The 18,845-nt window shown below is 44.7% G+C and overlaps 1 protein-coding gene across 1 annotated transcript in view; it reads left to right on the top strand.

Moving 5' to 3' along the window:
• Positions 1-18,845, top strand: part of LOC126191090 (UDP-glucosyltransferase 2-like) — a 110,606-nt gene that overhangs the window by 56,576 nt on the left and 35,185 nt on the right. The window contains exon 4 of the mRNA XM_049931817.1: positions 6,260-6,580. Coding sequence (XP_049787774.1) covers positions 6,260-6,580 — 321 coding nt within the window. The remainder of the gene's footprint in view (positions 1-6,259; positions 6,581-18,845) is intronic.

Here is an 18,845-nt window from a genome sequence, read left to right as displayed (position 1 = left end):
TACGTTTCTAGCATTTGTAAACTTAGAGAAAGCTTTTGACAATGTTGACTGGCATACTCTCTTTCAAATTCTGAAGGTGGCAGGGGTAAAATACAGGGAGCGGAAGGCCATTTACAATTTGTACAGAAACCAGATGGCAGTTATAAGAGTCGAGGGGTATGAAACGGAAGCAGTGGTTGGGAAGGGAGGGAGACAGGGTTGTAGCCTCTCCCCGATGTTATTCAATCTGTATATTGAGCAAGCAGTGAAGGAAACGAAAAAAAAAAAATTCGGAGTAGGTATTAAAATACATGGAGAAGAAATAAAAACTTTGAGGTTCGCCGATGACATTGTAATTCTATCAGTGACAGCAAAGGACTTGGAAGATCAGTTGAACGCAATGGACAGTGTTTTGAAAGGAGAATATAAGATGAACATCAACAAAAGCAAAACGAGGATAATGGAATGTAGTCGAATTAAGTCGGGTGATGCTGAGCGATTTCGATTAGGAAATTAGACAAAGTAGTAAAGGAGTTTTGCTATTTGGGGAGCAAAATAACTGATGATGGCCGAAGTAGAGAGGATATAAAATGTAGACTGGCAATGGCAAGGAAAGCGTTTCTGAAGAAGAGAAATTTGTTAACTTCGAGTATAGATTTAAGTGTCAGGAAGTCGTTTCTGAAAGTATTTGTATGGAGTGTAGCCATGTATGGAAGTGAAACATACACGATAAATAGTTTGGACAAGAAGATAATAGAAGCTTTCGAAATGTGGTGCTACAGAAGAATGCTGAAGTTTAGATGGGTAGATCACATAACTAATGAGGAGGTATTGAATAAGATTGGGGAGAAGAGAAATTTGTGGCACAACTTGACTAGAAGAAGGAATCTGTTGGTAGGGCATATTCTGAGGAATCAAGGGATCACCAGTTTAGTATTGGAGGGCAGGGTGGAAGGTAAAAATCGTAGAGGGAGACCAAGAGAGGAATACACTAAGCAGATGCAGAAGGATGTAGGTTGCAGTAGGTACTGGGAGATGAAGAAGCTTGCACAGGATAGAGTAGCATGGAGAGCTGCATCAAACCAGTCACAGGACTGAAGACCACAACAACAACAACAACAAGAATATAAGAAGATGATGGGATAGAGGGGACATTTGTTAGTGCCATCACCGATTGTGACTGACGGTGAATACCTCGGAATGTTTTCTTCGAGCTGTTGTCCACCAGTCACAACAAAAAAGTTTGTTTAGTAGTACAGAAACAACATTGCTAATCCTATGGATTAACTTTAGGTGCTTATCCGTGTACAGCACTTGGTGCTTTCGTGGCTGGATCGCCGCACCTTACACTTATTTACTGTTACATCTCGTCTTTCTCCTCCAGGTTCTCTTCAGCGTCAGTCTCTCCGCTGTCACTGTGTGTGTGGCTATCCACCCACTGGAGATTGTTGTTACGTTGCATGTAGGTATGTCTGCCATGTCGTGTCCGCAGATAGTCTTGACGTCTTGTTTTTAAAATACTGTATCTCATCGAATTTGGTTGAGACCATTGTTCTTCGTCTCTTATTGCTGTGTAATCCGCCCCTGGTAGCTGAATGATCGGCGTGACGGAATGTCATACCTAACGGCCCGGGTTCGATTCCCGGCTGGATCGGAGATTTCCTCCGCTCAGGGACTGGGTGTTGTGTTGTCCTTATCGTCTTCATTTCATCCCCAACCACACGCAAGTCACCGAAGTGGCGTCAACTCCGAAGACTTGCACCAGGCGAACGGTCTACCCGACGGGAGGCCCTAGCCACACGGCATTTCCATTTCTATTGCTGTGTATATACAGGGTGTTTCAAAAATGACCGGTATATTTGAAACGGCAATAAAAACTAAACGAGCAGCGATAGAAATACACCGTTTGTTGCAATATGCTTGGGACAACAGTACATTTTCAGGCAGACAAACTTTCGAAATTACAGTAGTTACAATTTTCAACAACAGATGGCGCTGCGGTCTGGGAAACTCTATAGTACGATATTTTCCACATATCCACCATGCGTACCAATAATATGGCGTAGTCTCTGATTGAAATTACCCTAAGCCTTTGACAACGTGTCTGGCGGAATGGCTTCACATGCAGATGAGATGTACTGCTTCAGCTGTTCAATTGTTTCTGGATTCTGGCGGTACACCTGGTCTTTCAAGTGTCCCCACAGAAAGAAGTCACAGGAGTTCATGTCTGGCGAATAGGGAGGCCAATCCACGCCGCCTCCTGTATGTTTCGGATAGCCCAAAGCAATCACACGATCATCGAAATATTCATTCAGGAAATTAAAGACGTCGGCCGTGCGATGTGGCCGGGCACCATCTTGCATAAACCACGAGGTGTTCGCAGTGTCGTCTAAGGCAGTTTGTACCGCCACAAATTCCCGAAGAATGTCGAGATAGCGTGATGCAGTAATCGTTTCAGATCTGAAAAATGGGCCAATGATTCCTTTGGAAGAAATGGCGGCCCAGACCAGTACTTTTTGAGGATGCAGGGACGATGGGACTGCAACATGGGGCTTTTCGGTTCCCCATATGCGCCAGTTCTGTTTATTGACGAAGCCGTCCAGGTAAAAATAAGCTTCGTCAGTAAACCAAATCCTGCCTACATGCATATCGCCGTCATCAATCCTGTGCACTATACCGTTAGCGAATGTCTCTCGTGCAGCAATGGTAGTGGCGGTGAGGGGTTGCCGCGTTTGGATTTTGTATGGATAGAGGTGTAAACTCTGGCGCATGAGACGATACGTGGACGTTGGCGTCATTTGGACCGCAGCTGCAACACGGCGAACGGAAACCCGAGGCCGCTGTTGGATCACCTGCTGCACTAGCTGCGTGTTGCCCTCTGTGGTTGTCGTACGCGGTCGCCCTACCTTTCCAGCACGTTCATCCGTCACGTTCCCAGTCCGTTGAAATTTTTCAAACAGATCCTTTATTGTATCGCTTTTTGGTCCTTTGGTTACATTAAACCTCCGTTGAAAACTTCGTCTTGTTGCAACAACACTGTGTTCTAGGCGGTGGAATTCCAACACCAGAAAAATCCTCTGTTCTAAGGAATAAACCATGTTGTCTACAGCACACTTGCACGTTGTGAACAGCACACGCTTACAGCAGAAAGACGACGTACAGAATGGCGCACCCACAGACTGCGTTGTCTTCTATATCTTTCACATCACTTGCAGCGCCATCTGTTGTTGAAAATTGTAACTACTCTAATTTCGAAAGTTTGTCTGCCTGAAAATGTACTGTTGTCCCAAGCATATTGCAACAAGCGGTGTATTTCTATCGCTGCTCGTTTAGTTTTTATTGCCGTTTCAAATATACCGGTCATTTTTGAAACACCCTGTATGTATGTCCGTTTCCGTGTGGTCTGAGTGTAGTGTGTCTGTTGTTCACGTAATGTCCACAGAAGAAGATATCGGTTTCTGGGGATCCTTCTTCCCTGCATATGCATGTAGATGTCTGTTGTGGAATCACGCGATTTAAGTGCATGGGATATGATCCGTGTCTGGTTAAGAAATGCACCATACGGCAGCTGCGACCGATATATTTCATTGTCAACCGTCCCTGCATGTCAGGGAGGAAATCGTGCAGCCTACGTCCATTATCATTTACACCCCACTAGACTTGCTATGTATCCAAACGCCAACTTTTAAGGCGACGTATAGTCTGTATCGGTACACCAGTGTGTGTACCTTGTCTAATCTCTCCATCTTTAACCAGTACCTCTGTATTTGATTGTGTGTGATACGCATGAGGCATATTCTGAGCATGCACACAGTGCATCCATTGAGGAGGTGCCGAAGGCTCCAGATATCCTAAGCAGAACACTTCTCTGACCACGTCTGGCTGATGCTTTGTTGCTCTCCAGTTTCAGTCTGTCTGCCCACTTGCTAGCTGCGAATCTGAATACGATTGCCGGCCGGAGTGGCCGAGGGTTCTAGGCGTTACAGTCTGGAACCGCGCGACCGCTACGGTCGCAGGTTCGAATCCTGCCTCGGGAATGGATGTGTGTGCTGTCCTTAGGTTGGTTGGGTTTAAGTAGTTCTAAGTTCTAGGGGACTGATGACCTCAGAAGTTATGTCTAATAGCGCTCAGAGCCATTTGAACCATTTTTGGGTACGGTTCTAAGAGCTCGGCATTGGTATGGAAATTTGTGGTAAGTTCCTACGGGACCAAAGTGCTGAAGTAATCGTCCCTAGGCTTACACACTATTTACACGGGGTGAGCCGCGCAAACCGTGGCAAGGCGCCCCAAACAGCGCGGCTACCCCGCGGCGCTCGTCGTGGTATGTCCGTAGGTGTGGTAGAGATAGTCTGTACTCTTTCGAATTTGGCGTCACCAGTTTATGTAGTATTTTTTCTGCTTTATCTGTTGTAGGCCTTATACGTTCGTGGAAATTCAATTCTCATCTATGTGTGCCTCAAGATAGCGTGTAACATGTACACGTTTGATATTCGTGTCCCCTATTTTACATGAGGTGTTCCTTTGGAGTAGTCCTTTCAGTAATGCGTATGATGTTTTGTTTTAGGCTATCCCGAATTCGTCTTTGTGACACCATTGCGTAACTGTTTGTAGTATTCCACTGGCTTTCTCTTCCAGCTGGGCTCTGTAGTTTGCAGTGACCATAACAAACAGGGCATCTGCGAAGGCGACAATTCCTTCTGAACTGTCATCTCCATCTCAAAGTTATAGGAGGGGTTCGATTGTTATGTGCAAAAAGATACGGCAGTAGATCGACCCTTGAGTCTGTGGCAGTTCTTTTAACTACTTTTCTGTATCCATCTGCCGTTCGACTACTCGTTTTTTACGGTAGTCTAGGAAACTGTTGTACAGTGATTGCAGTACCTCCAGATGTTTTAACTTTTGAAACATTGCGGGCTACCAGAGCTTATCAAATACCCCGTCAATGTCAATGATTACTGCCACGGTGTATTTCTGCGTTGTAGTATTAACTATGTGTAGGGCACGGTTAATGCTATCATCCATTGATTTGCCGGTTCTGAAGCCAAATTGGTGTTGGCTCATGCTCCCAAGAGCCCTGTTGGTCACTGCCCGCATCTCGTGGTCGTGCGGTAGCGTTCTCGCTTCCCACGCTCGGGTTCACGGGTTCGATTCCCGGCGGGGTCAGGGATTTTCTCTGCCTCGTGATGGCTGCGTGTTGTGTGCTGTCCTTAGGTTAGTTAGGTTTAAGTAGTTCTAAGTTCTAGGGGACTGATGACCGTAGCAGTTAAGTCCCATAGTGCTCAGAGCCATTTGAACCATTTTTGAGCCCTGTTGGTTTCCAAGCACTTACACAGTAGCTTATCCTGGAGATATCTTGCAGCACGTCCTGACGTACCTACGCAGCTGGTGGAAAAACGGACGCCCTTCCACAATAGCTCCTTACCAGTCTTGTTGCCAGCATAGAAGCAAGTTGCAGATCAAGCACTGCCGTTCGCGGTGACCACATACCCTGTCCGTACCATGTCCCGCTTTTTGGAATAACCACTTGAACACGATACATCGCTGTCACTTCAGTGTACATATTGTCTTTGGATAAAAGTGTAGTTTCTGTTAATCTCACTGCGTATTTCTTTCAGTTACCTACCCTACTATACAGCACGAGTTCTATCAGTGTATGGTCGAAGTTTCATGGAGCTATGTTACTTGGCAGTGACATATCATGTGCTAGTTAATTTCATCCTTAAGTTTTGGGCCCAACGATACTTTCGTAACATCTACCAACCACTAAACTGATGAAGTTTTTTAAAAAAATATATTTTATTGATTCTGAACATGATTGTTTCGGACGATTTTCTTCAGCATATTGCAGTTAGTGATCGGGAAATTTATGAGGTGTTGCATGTTTACAGTAGCATTATGTAAAAAGAAAAGGGCCCCAGTCATTCCCGAAAACTATCTTTTTCATATAAACAATCAACAGCTGATCAGTACTTCGAACAATAATTGAAATTTAGAGATCTTGTAATAATCAAAATGTTCGAAACCGGTAATGGTAAGCAAAAAATTGTTTTAACGAAATTTTCTCCGTCTTCCATCCGGGATGACTGTGTTGGAATGTCACGGAATTCCACGCCATCCGCATGGAAAGCTGAAAAGATTTCGTCAGCAGTATATGCCGGAGAATCTACAAACAGTAATACGTATTATCAGTGTATGGTGGATTAAGTGGTAGGCGGTTGTAATAAGATGTAAGTGCGTGAAGTTCACCGCGCTGAGAGGTGCAACGGTTTCTGCAGAGCAGGTGGGGAACCCCGACCACCCGGCGTACAGCGAGGGCTACTACGCGGCGATGACGGCGCCCTTCTCGTTCCTGGAGCGGCTGGAGAACGCGGCGTGGCACGCGGCGCTGCGCCTCGGCGACTGGTGGTTCTCGCAGCGGCCCATCGACGCCCTGGCGCGCGACTTCTTCGGGCCGGACGCGCCGGCCGCCAGCCGCGTGGCGCGCAGCTCCAGCGTGGTGCTGGTCAACAGCCACCACAGCGTGAACGAGCCGCGGCCCACCGTGCCCGCCCTCGTCGAGGTGGGCGGCCTCCACATCAAGGAGGTCCAGCCTCTGCCGGAGGTACGTGCCGCTTCCGTACCCAAAGGTACAGCAGTTCGCTACACGAACAACATGCGAGGGTGAACAGCGAAAGAGATGGGCACCTTCGCATGCACGGGTCATTGTCTTCGTATGCATAGGAACTGTAGGAGGGCAGAGGATAAGGTGCGTAATACGCTACTGACCACTAAAATTGCTACAGCAAGTAGAAATGCAGATAACAAACAGTATTCATTGGACAAATATATTAAACTACAACTGAGATGTGATTACATTTTCACGAAATTTGGGTGCATAGATCCTGAGAAATCAGTACCCAGAGAAACCACCTCGGGCCGTAATAAAGGCCTTGATACGCGAGGGCGTTGGGTCAAACAGAGCTTGGATGGTGTGTACAGGTACAGCTGCCCATGCAGCTTCAACACGACACCAAAGTTCATCAAGAGTAGTGACTGGCGTGTAGTGACGAGCCAGTTGCTCGGCCACCATTGACCAGACGTTTTCAATTGGTGAGAGGTCTGGAGAATGTGCCGGCCAGGGCAGCAGTCGAACATTTTCTGTATCCAGAAAGGCCCGTACAGGACCTGCAACATGCGGTCGTGCATTATCCTGCTCAAATGTAAAGTTTCGTAGGGATCGAATGAAGGGTAGAGCCACAGGTCGTAACACATCTGAAACTTAACGTCTGCTGTTCAAAGTGCCGTCAATGCGAACAAGAGGTGACCGAGACGTGTAACCAATGGCACCCCATACCGTCACGCCGGGTGATACGCCAGTATGGCGATGACGAATACACTCTTCCAATGTGCGTTCACTGCGATGTCGCCAAACGCGGATGCGACCATCATGATGCTGTAAACAGAACCTGGATTCATCCGAAAAAATGACGTTTTGCCATTCGTGCACCCAAGGTTCGCCGTTGAGTACAGCATCGCAGGCGCTCCTGTCTGTGATGCAGCGTCAAGGGTAACCGCAGCCATGGTCTCCGAGTTGATAGTCCATGCTGCTGCAAACGTCGTCGAACTGTTCGTGCAGATGGTTGTTGTCTTGCAAACGTCCCCATCTGTTGACTCACGGATCGAGACGTGGCTGCACGATCCGTTACAGCCATGCGGATAAGATGTCTGTCATCTCGACTGTTAGTGATACGAGGTCGTTGGGATCCAACACGGCGTTCCGTATTACCTTCCTCACCCCACCGATTCCATATTCTGCTAACAGTCATTGGATCTCGACCAACGCGACCAGCAATGTCGCGATACAATAAACCGCAATCGCGATAGGCTACAATCTGAAAGTCGGAAACGTGATGGTACGCATTTCTCCTCCTTACACGAGGCATCACAACAACGTTTCACCAGGCAACGCCGGTCAACTGCTGTTTGTGTATGAGAAATCTGTTGGGAACTTTCCTCATGTCAGCACGTTCTAGGTGTCGCCACCGGCGCCAACCTTTTGTGAATGCTTTGAAAAGCTAATCATTTGCATATCACAGCATCTTCTTCCTGTCGGTTAAATTTCGCGTCCGTAACACGTCATCTTCGTGGTGTAGCAATTTTAATGGCCAGTAGTGTAAGTTTTGCACCCATATAACCACGGATAAATTACGTCACTAAGTGGCGAAAGTGTTGGCCGGAGAAGGTGAACAGCCAAAGAGACTACCACTCCCACATTCACACATATGTTAGCATCGTACCCGTTGGAACTGTAAGACGTCAGAGGACGAGTAGCCAAGAAGTTTTGTACTTACAACAGGTGTCTCTTCTAAGAGTCGTCAGATGCATTTCCTCTCGTGTTTCCCCAGATATTTGCAATTTCGTTTTCGCAGTGTGCAGCTGGACTCAGTCCAAATAAGAAACAGCTGATCACGTCTTTTATACGACGCACAGTGTGGGCGGCTAGCGTCGGTTTGTTTCCCGTTACTAATAAAATTTTTAAAGCTGAATTAGTCTAATGAGGTATTTGCTTCCTATATATGAATGAACCGTGGCAGTAAATCACAAAGGATAACAGGTACTCCAGCACCGACAGCCTCGCCCTGGCCCGCGATGACTGCCATCGCCATGCAGCAACGCTGCTGCCCAGTCACTACTGGAGGACTGATTGTTCTGGGTGTTTTACTTCCCTGTCAATTAATATCGATAAAACAAATATCGCACGAAACTGATTTGGGACCGCTCTATCGAATGAGCACATGAAATCAGCTTCAAAAATGATTTCATTTGCAAAGCGAAACAAACCGATCCTTTCCGATGACTCTGGGCGTCGCCTGTAAGACGTAGTGAGCAGTACTGGCCTGGGTAACTCCGGCTACACACGGCAGAAACTAGATTGCAAATATCTGTCGAAAGACCAGGGAAAAAATGCGCCTGAACATCCACGCATAAATTACCTAAGTCTCTACAAGAATTGTTGCGGCAGAGGATGAAAAGACAAGGCGATTGGCACCTCCCTCCATATCCACAGATACGTTAGCTTCATATCCACAGGAAGTGGAGAAGAGGAGATGATGAGCAGTAATAAGTTTTGCACCGATACGTCCACGCATAAATAACCTCAGTATGTAGAGGAAGTATTGGGGCAGAAAAGATGAATAGCCAGACATTCGCTGCTCCATGTCCAGTTTAGATATATTACTTCCGCATCCGTGTGAAGTGTTGGGGCGGAACCAGTCAATGTCTTTTGCAGCTACATATCCACGCATACAATACTCTATTATGCAGAAGAATTGTTGGGGTAGGGAGGATGAACAGCCAAAGACATTACGCCTCCATATCCACAGATACACCAGCTCTGTATTTGAGCAGTCAGAACGTCTGACTGCCAAACGGAGGACCTTCTCTCTGGGACTTCCCTCAAGGTTATGAGTCCAGCTGAGGAACTTCTTCAATGATAACAAGCGACTCCAAGCAAACACTGGCTGCGAGACCTAAGTGCTGACCCCAAGTCCCTCCGAAAGGATCCAAATTACTTCATGATACACAGTAGTCGATAACTATTGTGCCGCCCCCGGAACTGATCGCAGAGTTACTTTTTCTGTAGCACAAGAGGAGATGGGCATGTGGGCTACTAAATATCTTGTTATGGAGCAGAAAGATGGTATATTTTCATTTAAAGTTTTGTCAGGTCTCTAGTTACAATCGATTTCATGCTCAGGCATAATGCGGTATTCGATATTGCGATGAACTATACCTGCTGATAATATACTGGGTGTTACAAAAAGGTACGGCCAAACTTTCAGGAAACATTCCTCACACACAAATAAAGAAAAGATGTTACGTGGACATGTGTCCGGAAACGCTTAATTTCCATGTTAGAGCTCATTTTAGTTTTGTCAGTATGTACTGTACTTCCTCGATTCACCGCCAGTTGGCCCAATTGAAGGAAGGTAATGTTGACTTCGGTGCTTGTGTTGACATATGTGAACGTTTGGGCAAGCACTGTTGATTGGGCCCCATGTTCTTCCACCTACGCTCAATGGAGCACGTTGTCATGATTTCATACGGGATACTCGACCTGTGCTGCTGGAACATGTGCCTTTACAAGTACGACGCAACATGTGTTTCATGCACGATGGAGCTCCTGCACATTTCAGTCGAAGTGTTCGTACGCTTCTCAACAACAGATTCCGTGACCGATGGATTGGTAGAGGCGGACCAATTCCATGGCCTCCACGCTCTCCTGACTTCAACCCTCTAGACTTTGATTTATGGGGGCATTTGAAAGCTCTTGTCTACGCAGCCCCGGTACCAAATGTAGAGACTCTTCGTGCTCGTATTGTGGACGGCTGTGATACAATACGCCATTCCCCACGGCTGCATCAGCGTATCAGGGATTCCACGCGACGGTGGGTGGATGCATGTATCCCCGCTAATGGAGGACATTTTGAACATTTCGTGTAACAAAGTGTTTGAAGTCACGCTGGTACGTTCTGTTGCTGTGTGTTTCCATTCCATGATTAATGTGATTTGAAGAGAAGTAATAAAATGAGCTCTAACATGGGAAGTAAGCGTTCCCGGACACATGTCCACATAATATATTTTCTTTCTTTGTATGTGAGGAATGTTTCCTGAAAGTTTGGCCGTACCTTTTTGTGACACCCTGCTGCCTAAAGGTTACCTGATATACTTGCGGGTACCACCCTAAGCATCTGTAAATGAAGTTATTTCTGTTACGGTATCAATTGCAGTTAGTTAGACATAAAATTAAACAGTAAAAGAAAATATATACGTTTTATTCCGCATAATAAAATATTTAAAATTGTGATGTCTCAGATTTTCTGGTCGTGACTGATTAACGGTATTCTTCTGGATGTTCAGCCGTGTTGTTGTTTCCGTAGTACGTTTCCACGGGCGACACAGCCCTCCTCTTCAGCTCTTGCTGTTAAGTATCCTCGCAGCGGAGACTTAAATCAAACTGTGAACTGATGAACCGCTGTTTATAGCCGAGTAGGACTCCAGATGCCCGCGACGCCCTTTTTTTCTCAAGGTCTGCATTGATATTCCGTGAAACACACATCCTGTCAGCGTGTCCCGTCCGTGGAAAACGTGATGACCAGTGAGATGATAATAAACTGAATGCCGGATCCCAAGCCTTGCTTAAACTGGTACTTCCGCCCTTGTTTATTATGTTTCCCGATTTTACTTGATAGACTTCTTAATTACGCTGTCGCAGAAACTTGCCGTTTGTAACAAGATACTGGCCTTGCTATGTTTCGTTTCACGCCTTTATTTGAGGCAGTGATCGTCGACAGCAAATTTACATCTTTGTTTCAGCTGGTGTGTTGCTGATGTTCCTTGCATCTCTCCTCGATTGTTTTAATAGCCTGACCCTTCGCAAGACATGCCATAGGCGCTCGGAATGTGGTAAATACTCTGCTTGCGGAGACCTAGATCGTCTTTAACATTACAGAAAAAGACAATCTGTCTTTGTTGACGGAAATGAAATAATGTTTCCTTGGAAGTCTACATATCGTTCCTGATACTGGGCCAGTAGAAGGCAGGTAAGCGATACCTGGGTGCTCTTTCTCTATCCCAGTGTCAAAGTGTTTCTCGGCCGATATTGGTTTTGACTGCAACGCCCCTCAATTTTATTGTTTGAGTACACATTCCATCAGAACACTATTCTTAGGTGTTGCAATTCTTCAGCGACGCTCTCAGTGTCAAACTGTTCGAGCTACATAGACCATAGTTCTTAGCAACGAATTTTTTTTGTGACAGGTGATGGCTGGAGCGGTGAAGGCAGAGGTCAGCGTGCGTAGGTTTCCTATATGTACTGTATATGTACTGTAACCCAGAGATCCTCCGTTCTTCTTCTCTTCTAAGACTTCTGGAAAAGGTAGTTGATCCTCTTTCTCAAGTTTCATCATGAATTATATATTAAAATGGACAGAATTTAAATGTTCCTGGAACTATTGCAGTTTTTCCGCTCAGTAATACATCTGAGTGTTGATAGAAACAAGTTGGTTTTAAATTTCGTGGAGTGTAGTCTCTTTTCTTCAAACTATCCCATATGTAAGTTCACCACAACAGGAGACATGCCATCGAATAATTCATAATATTTTTCATCAAACAGGAAAAAAGTCAACATCGGAACAGACTTAAAATGTCACTCACACATTCGTATAACTTTCCTACGGTAAGTTCCAAGGGTTTACAATGTGGGACTGTTGTAAGGAGGGAGAATGTATCGAAACTTACCAGCCGGCCGTTGTAGCCGATCGGTTCTAGGCGCTTCAGTCTGGAACCGCGCTGCTGCTACGGTCGCAGGTTCGAAGCCTGCCTCGGGGACGGTTGTGTGTGATGTACTTAGGTTAGTTAGTTTTAAATAGTTCTAAGTCTAGGGGTCTGATGACCTCAGATATTAAGTCCCATAGTGCTCAGAGCCATTTGAACCACTTGAAATTTACCACAATATCCGTATCCTACAGCCGTAATCTGCTGGGGTAGGGTACAAAATGAGCGGATTTCCGAACGTAGTGTTCACAATTTCCTACTATTCACCGAGCATGCTTTTCGGGTATTTTACCAGCTGGTACTGTTACGGAACAGTTTTTGTGGAAACAGTCGTGCAAAATACGCAAATCAGTAATTAAAACCCCACTTGATCGGAATACGTAATTCAAGTGAATAAAAATAATGCATCACACTGCTAGCTATAGTCAGTACCTGGGTAGTGCAGCATTTCTATTCTCTTACTCTTAATTCATATTAACATGCAGTGAAGTTGGAAAATCTTAGAAGCACCCTGTGAGATTGAAATGGATACGGGCATGCTAGAAGCCGTAAGACAGAGCCATCCTTAGCGCCAGATTCTTGAGAGGCCGCTGGGGGGAGTTTTGACTGTCACTGACCACCGGCCAGCAGCTTCTGCTGTGTGGAACCATAGTGGGACATCAGGCTGCTACACAGACACACAGGTAGCGTCTCTCATAGAGAATACGTCTCGCAAAAATATTTTATGTCCAGGAAATGGAGTGAGAAGACTCTCCTTTTTAGTGGGCAAGCACTGAAGGTGTACAGAAATGACTGCTTACCCAGAAAAGCACGGAAAACTAAAGATAAATATCCAAATGACCGCTGAATTGCAAAGATATGGTAGGACACAAGTCATTGGTTAATCAGTCAGGGAAAGGAGACAAGTATTTTGTAAGCATCAGTTGGATGAGACGGTGCTCAGGAGATCTGGAATCGAGCGAATCAAAGGTCAGTGAGAAACAAAAAACATGGTACTATGAGGTTTACTTTTAATTGACATTACGATTGGAAGTCAAATTGAGATCAAGCTCCGGAGTCTCCATCGCCAGGCATCGACGCCGAGAGCCACTGCGGAGTCGCCTAAGCTGATGCACTGAGGACTTGGAAACATTTGGACTTAGCCACTGGCGAGGGTCCTTGGCTCCACCAATACAGCCACTTCAGCCACCACCTGCAGTATCGTCAGATCGCGCAGCAACCACGAGACGAGGTGTAAGGAATTTAGGGTTACCTATTCTTAATCCGATTACTTCAAGTTCCATTTTAAAAAATGGTTCAAATGGCTCTGAGCACTATGGGACTCAACTGCTGTGGTCATAAGTCCCCTAGAACTTAGAACTACTTAAACCTAACTAACCTAAGGACAGCACACAACACCCAGCCATCACGAGGCAGAGAAAATCCCTGACCCCGCCGGGAATCGAACCCGGGAACCCGGGCGTGGGAAGCGAGAACGCTACCGCACGATCACGAGATGCGGGCGGTTCCATTTTAAAGACTTGTTTTTTTTTTCAGCAATGAACAGTATGCTTTCAATTCGCTCACAGGAGAGGCAAATTACCTCCCGTAGTATTGCTTATTTCTATTAACCTTACGATGATTATTAGGCTTTTGGCGATTATAAGTAATGTTGATGCGCGACTGTTAGTAACATGTCACATATGCCAAGGATTTAATGTTGCCAGATGTTGTCATTTATTTATGTATGATTTTATCATGATAATGTTGCCAGAGGTTGCCACTTGTTTAATAATCGTTTTTATTGTAATAAGTCAGACTAATTAGAACGCTGTATCATTTAATAGTCATAGATTTTTCTGGTCACAATTTTGGAAGGTACATTTGCGTATTTTTATTGATGCTAGCCATAATTCGTCTGCATTTTCGAAAATGGCACATATTTTTTAATCGAGGCCTGCCAGAAATGAACTGATTTAACTGGAGCGTCCGATCTATAAACAGCAGCGCGCACCCACGGTATGTAAGTGTGTCAATATTACTACCCACGTGTCTTTCTTGTGCACATTAGCAAATCCATTTGTCACGGTGGAACAGCTGCTCGTGTTATAATACCTCTAACGACGTTATGTACCAAGGCTGACTCACTGAGACGAGTCATCATTCTTCTGTCAATGTTATCGTACGATCGAAATCTATCTGTGTGGACACCTTCAACCAAAAGACCGAAAATCATCTTACTATAGTCCACACGTCACGTTAGGATTGTAGCATTGGCCTTGTCTGCTAGCAGAATTAGAGTTTTTACGTCTTCCTCACAAGTTCTCAGTACTACTCGTTCTTGGCATGTGCTCTACAGGTTTCATGGCAGACCTCTCTTGCTGTTTCCTGTGGGGGTGAAGCTGCATCAAGCTCCATAGAGCTCATGTAATCTGCTAGTGGTAACATTTTTTGGAGTTGACTTGAAAATAAGCCCATTGATAAGAATCATCACTGTATCCACGTCCAGATGTTCGTCAGTGATATTGGTTACTGTACAGTTCCCTCCGTCTTATCTTGCCTCATTGTATAAATGAACAAATTTTGCTTTCTGATGTGCAGTCGCTTACAGCTGCAATCATTCTGCCGTATGTCAACCCATACCCAAGAATCCGCAGACAGTGTAGCCGACATGTGAAAATGGAACATCGTTTAAAGTTTAGTATTTGTCAGGCTTTCACGGTGCATAATACTGATCGGTGCTGTCGTATGTTCAGTTTTGGCTAACGAAGGTGCAACTTGTTCACCTCGACATCTTGTTAGGAAAGTTAGCCTACATCTGTAGGTTGTGGAACATAGCCTCCCCGTAGAGAGAAGTGATGCGAACTCTCAGGTTTTCTCGGCGCGGTTGATTAATACCATGCCTCCGCGTATTCAGCCCTGTTGTTGTTGTTTCCATTTTACACACTACATCGACTGTCGATCCTGTCGTCATCTTCAGGTGCAGCGAGTTGTGCCTTTGCTTGTTTTCGTTGCCTGGACTCTACAGCGAGCAAAGCTCGGAGCACTTGAACAAACGACCGGGTCGGTCGTGAAAACATTGGACATAAAATAGAAAAAAAACAATTCGGCTGAACGCCCGAAATCGCAACATTACTTGAAACTGTATCAATATTTCGTCAAGAGCAGGGCAGTGGTGCTGCAAGGCAGTGACTGATTATATATTTTTCAACTACTCTGTAACCCAAACTATTTACAATACAAATGGGAAATACGGAAATTATGACACGATTTCATGATTCAATTAGAGTATAAAATTAAGTGAAAAACACGAGCAATAAATGCGAAATATTCGAACCGAATACAAAATATATTCCATTCCCATTCGAACGGCTGTTGCGATGCATCATTACAAACTTTCCTGTAAGACAACATTATTCATTTAGAATTCAAAGGCATAATATGAGGTATGGAAGAGTGATGCAACTTGGAACACTTGTCAGACTTCTGCCTCCAGCCAGCCTTCTGATAGAACATTAATACGTCTTCTTACTTCCGCGCAGCATAGCCGTGCTGTATAAGGCGTCTTGTCGCAGTTTGCGCGGCTCCCCCTGTCGGAGGTTCGAGTCCCCCCTCGGGCACGGGTGTGTGTGTTATCCTTAGCGTAAGTTAGATTAAATAGTGCGTAAGCTTATGGACCGATGACCCCAGCAGTTTAGTCCAATAACATCTTACCACAAATTTCCAAAATAAATTTCTTATTATTCCGCTCGGAAACGATAGTATTCATTTTATGCGTGCTGCAGTCTTAACCTAAAAAATTCAAAAATTAAGGTTTCTCAAAATCCAAGGTACAACGTGGCCATGTACCTAGGAACAAACATTCTGCCGGTCGGAGTGGCCGAGCGGTTCTAGGCGCTTCAGTCAGGAACCACGCGATCGCTACGGTTGCAGGTTCGAATCCTGCCTCGGGAATGGATGTGTGTGATATCCTTAGGTTAGTTAGGTTTAAGTAGTTCTATGTCCTAGGGGACTGATGACCTCAGAAGTTAAGTCCCATAGCGCTCAGAGCCATTTGAACCATTTTGAAAAAATATTCTACTCAATTTAAAAAGTGTAGTAATCTAGAAAATCTTATCGGTACTGCATTTAACATTGTATGTGTTACATTTTTACTCTAGTACACACCAAAAATCTGGAAGTGATATCAAATTAAGAAAAATAATTAACAAAAATCAGTTTCAAGTTAAAACCAACTCAAATAGAGACCAATTCCTCTTTTCCAACAAATTTAATAATACTCATGTAGTCGCTGAAATATGATTTGTTCGTTGTAGACTGCACATGATACGTAATTTTAACTGACGCTATGATGTTTTCTGTATGCATGAACTGCTCCAAACACACGTGCACTTACGGGAAGAGCGATTATATGTGTCGCTGAATGTATTCATCGTACGTTGACGAGCTGGTACTTTGAACAATTGCCAGGAGCATCAGTCGTTGCTATGAGGTGAACGGGGCCTGTCTTTTAACTTGGCATAAACGGCCATTAGACTCAGCTAATGAGATGTTGCATCACTGTTGTTTAAAATATGTCATTTGTTACTGTTAAAACAATGGCACCTCAGAAACTGGCCGACTATCTTGTTTACAATAAGCGGTTAAAGAAACAATGTTTTGAAAGAAATCAAAATATTGCGTGAAATTTTTCGTTGGATTTTTATCGTAAAGGCTTAACGGAACAACAATGCCACAAATCGCTCCTTTCATCTTCTGGTAATAATTCACCTTCAGGAAAGACTTTTTACAGTTGATTTGTAGATTTTCGTTGTGGTAGAGTTTCCGTCAGCGACGAAATCCGAGAGAGCTGACCAAATTCCGGTGGTGTCTCAAAAACCATCTATACTGAGCGGAACATCGTGGAAGATTGTCGGCACGACGTACTGTGACACGCAGGGATACTTATTCATATCGAACACTGCCATAGGTAGTATCGGTTTTGCAGTAATTTAACATTTAGCTGGGAAAATAATCAGTTCCCGTTGAACTCAGGATATTCGATCAAAGATAGAAACAAGCTCATGTCAACTGCTACAAGGAAGTCCTCATAACTTCTACCAAGGTAATGCAAAATCCGAAAACAACAACGTAAATGAATGTGCGTGTATTCGGAAGAGCCAGAAACTAAGAAGTACTCAACTATTTGGTAGCTCGAAGATGAACTGCAAACAACAGAAGTAGGTTGTTCACCAAGAGGCGAAGGAAGATATGGAATTAACGAAAAAATGGTTCAAATGACTCTGAGCACTATGGGACTTAACATCTGAGGTCATCAGTCCCCTAGAACTTAGAACTACTTAAACCTAAGTAACCTAAGGACATCACACACATCCATGCCCGAGGCAGGATTCGAATCTGCGACCGTAGCAGTCGCGCGGTTCCGGAATGAAGCGCCTACAACCGCTTGGCCACCGCGGCCGGCTGGGATTAACGTCTCGTTGCCCTATTCACCCGATCTACCGCCTAGTGGCTTATTCTGTTACCTTATGTGACTGAAAACAGTTGTGAATAGCGACTTTCACCACCTGAAAACAGCTGCTGAATGCTTCCAAAACAATGTGCTTGCTTGAGGTGGCAATATCAAAGTAAACAAATTTTTCCGCAACTGGCCCGAACCCATCCAGAAGACTACAAATTTTTAAGTTGAACGCTTTGAGAAAAAATACAACAGTTTACATATTTAAAAAAAAATTTCAATCGTTAATTCTGTAAAAATATTAAGTGCGTCCGTCGTATGTTGTTTACGCAAAAAGTACCTAACTATTCATACCGTCAGATACCCATCTCATAATACTCATTTTAGGCTCCTCTACTACCTGTATAACTTACAACATCGTGTACCAACCCTCCACTGTGAACAGGCATAAGTCGACATCTCTTCCCGGAATTGATGCCGAGGACGAAAAGGAAAAAAGGACAGACCATGCGAAAGGTGTTTCTACCGCAAACATATCACGACTAAAGACGATAAATACTACTTAGCTTATCTGCGGAAACTTTAACAGCACAATTCCACCTTTAACAGTGAGATAATTACTGTGCACTTTTGCGATAGTTTAATCGGTTGAAACGAGGCCATAACAAAAGTTTTTTTACATATCTTCCAGGTGTCTGTGTAAGCCACTTTCTCATAACTGGTGGCTATTGATGTCGGCCTGATGCAATGTCTCGTTACTGAAATAATTTCACAAAAGAAATGAAGCCACTAGTTTAGCTTCCCGCTAAACTGTAGGTGGTTAGAAATGGAGAACGCGATCTCACTGGAGAGGATAGTCAAGGAAAGGCGACTTGGCCAAGTTTCTTCTCACTCAGTCGGCGGGGAGTTTGAACCACGAAGGCGCGTAAACGATTCTGCTCCCAAGCACGACCACATTAATTCACCACTACACCACTTCACGCTGTCTGCTGATACAGGGTCGCGAAAGCGTTCGCTGTACGCATAGGTGGAACATGGTAATACAATGAAACATGTACCGCATTTGTACCAGCGGCAACAACTAGTGGTTTAAGTACACATAGCTCTCACATTT

Source organism: Schistocerca cancellata, chromosome 6, assembly GCF_023864275.1.
Source record: "Schistocerca cancellata isolate TAMUIC-IGC-003103 chromosome 6, iqSchCanc2.1, whole genome shotgun sequence".
NCBI classification, from domain to species: Eukaryota; Metazoa; Arthropoda; class Insecta; order Orthoptera; family Acrididae; genus Schistocerca; species Schistocerca cancellata.
The sequence above is the reverse complement of the archived record's forward strand: the minus strand, read 5'-3'. Positions and strand labels throughout refer to the sequence as shown.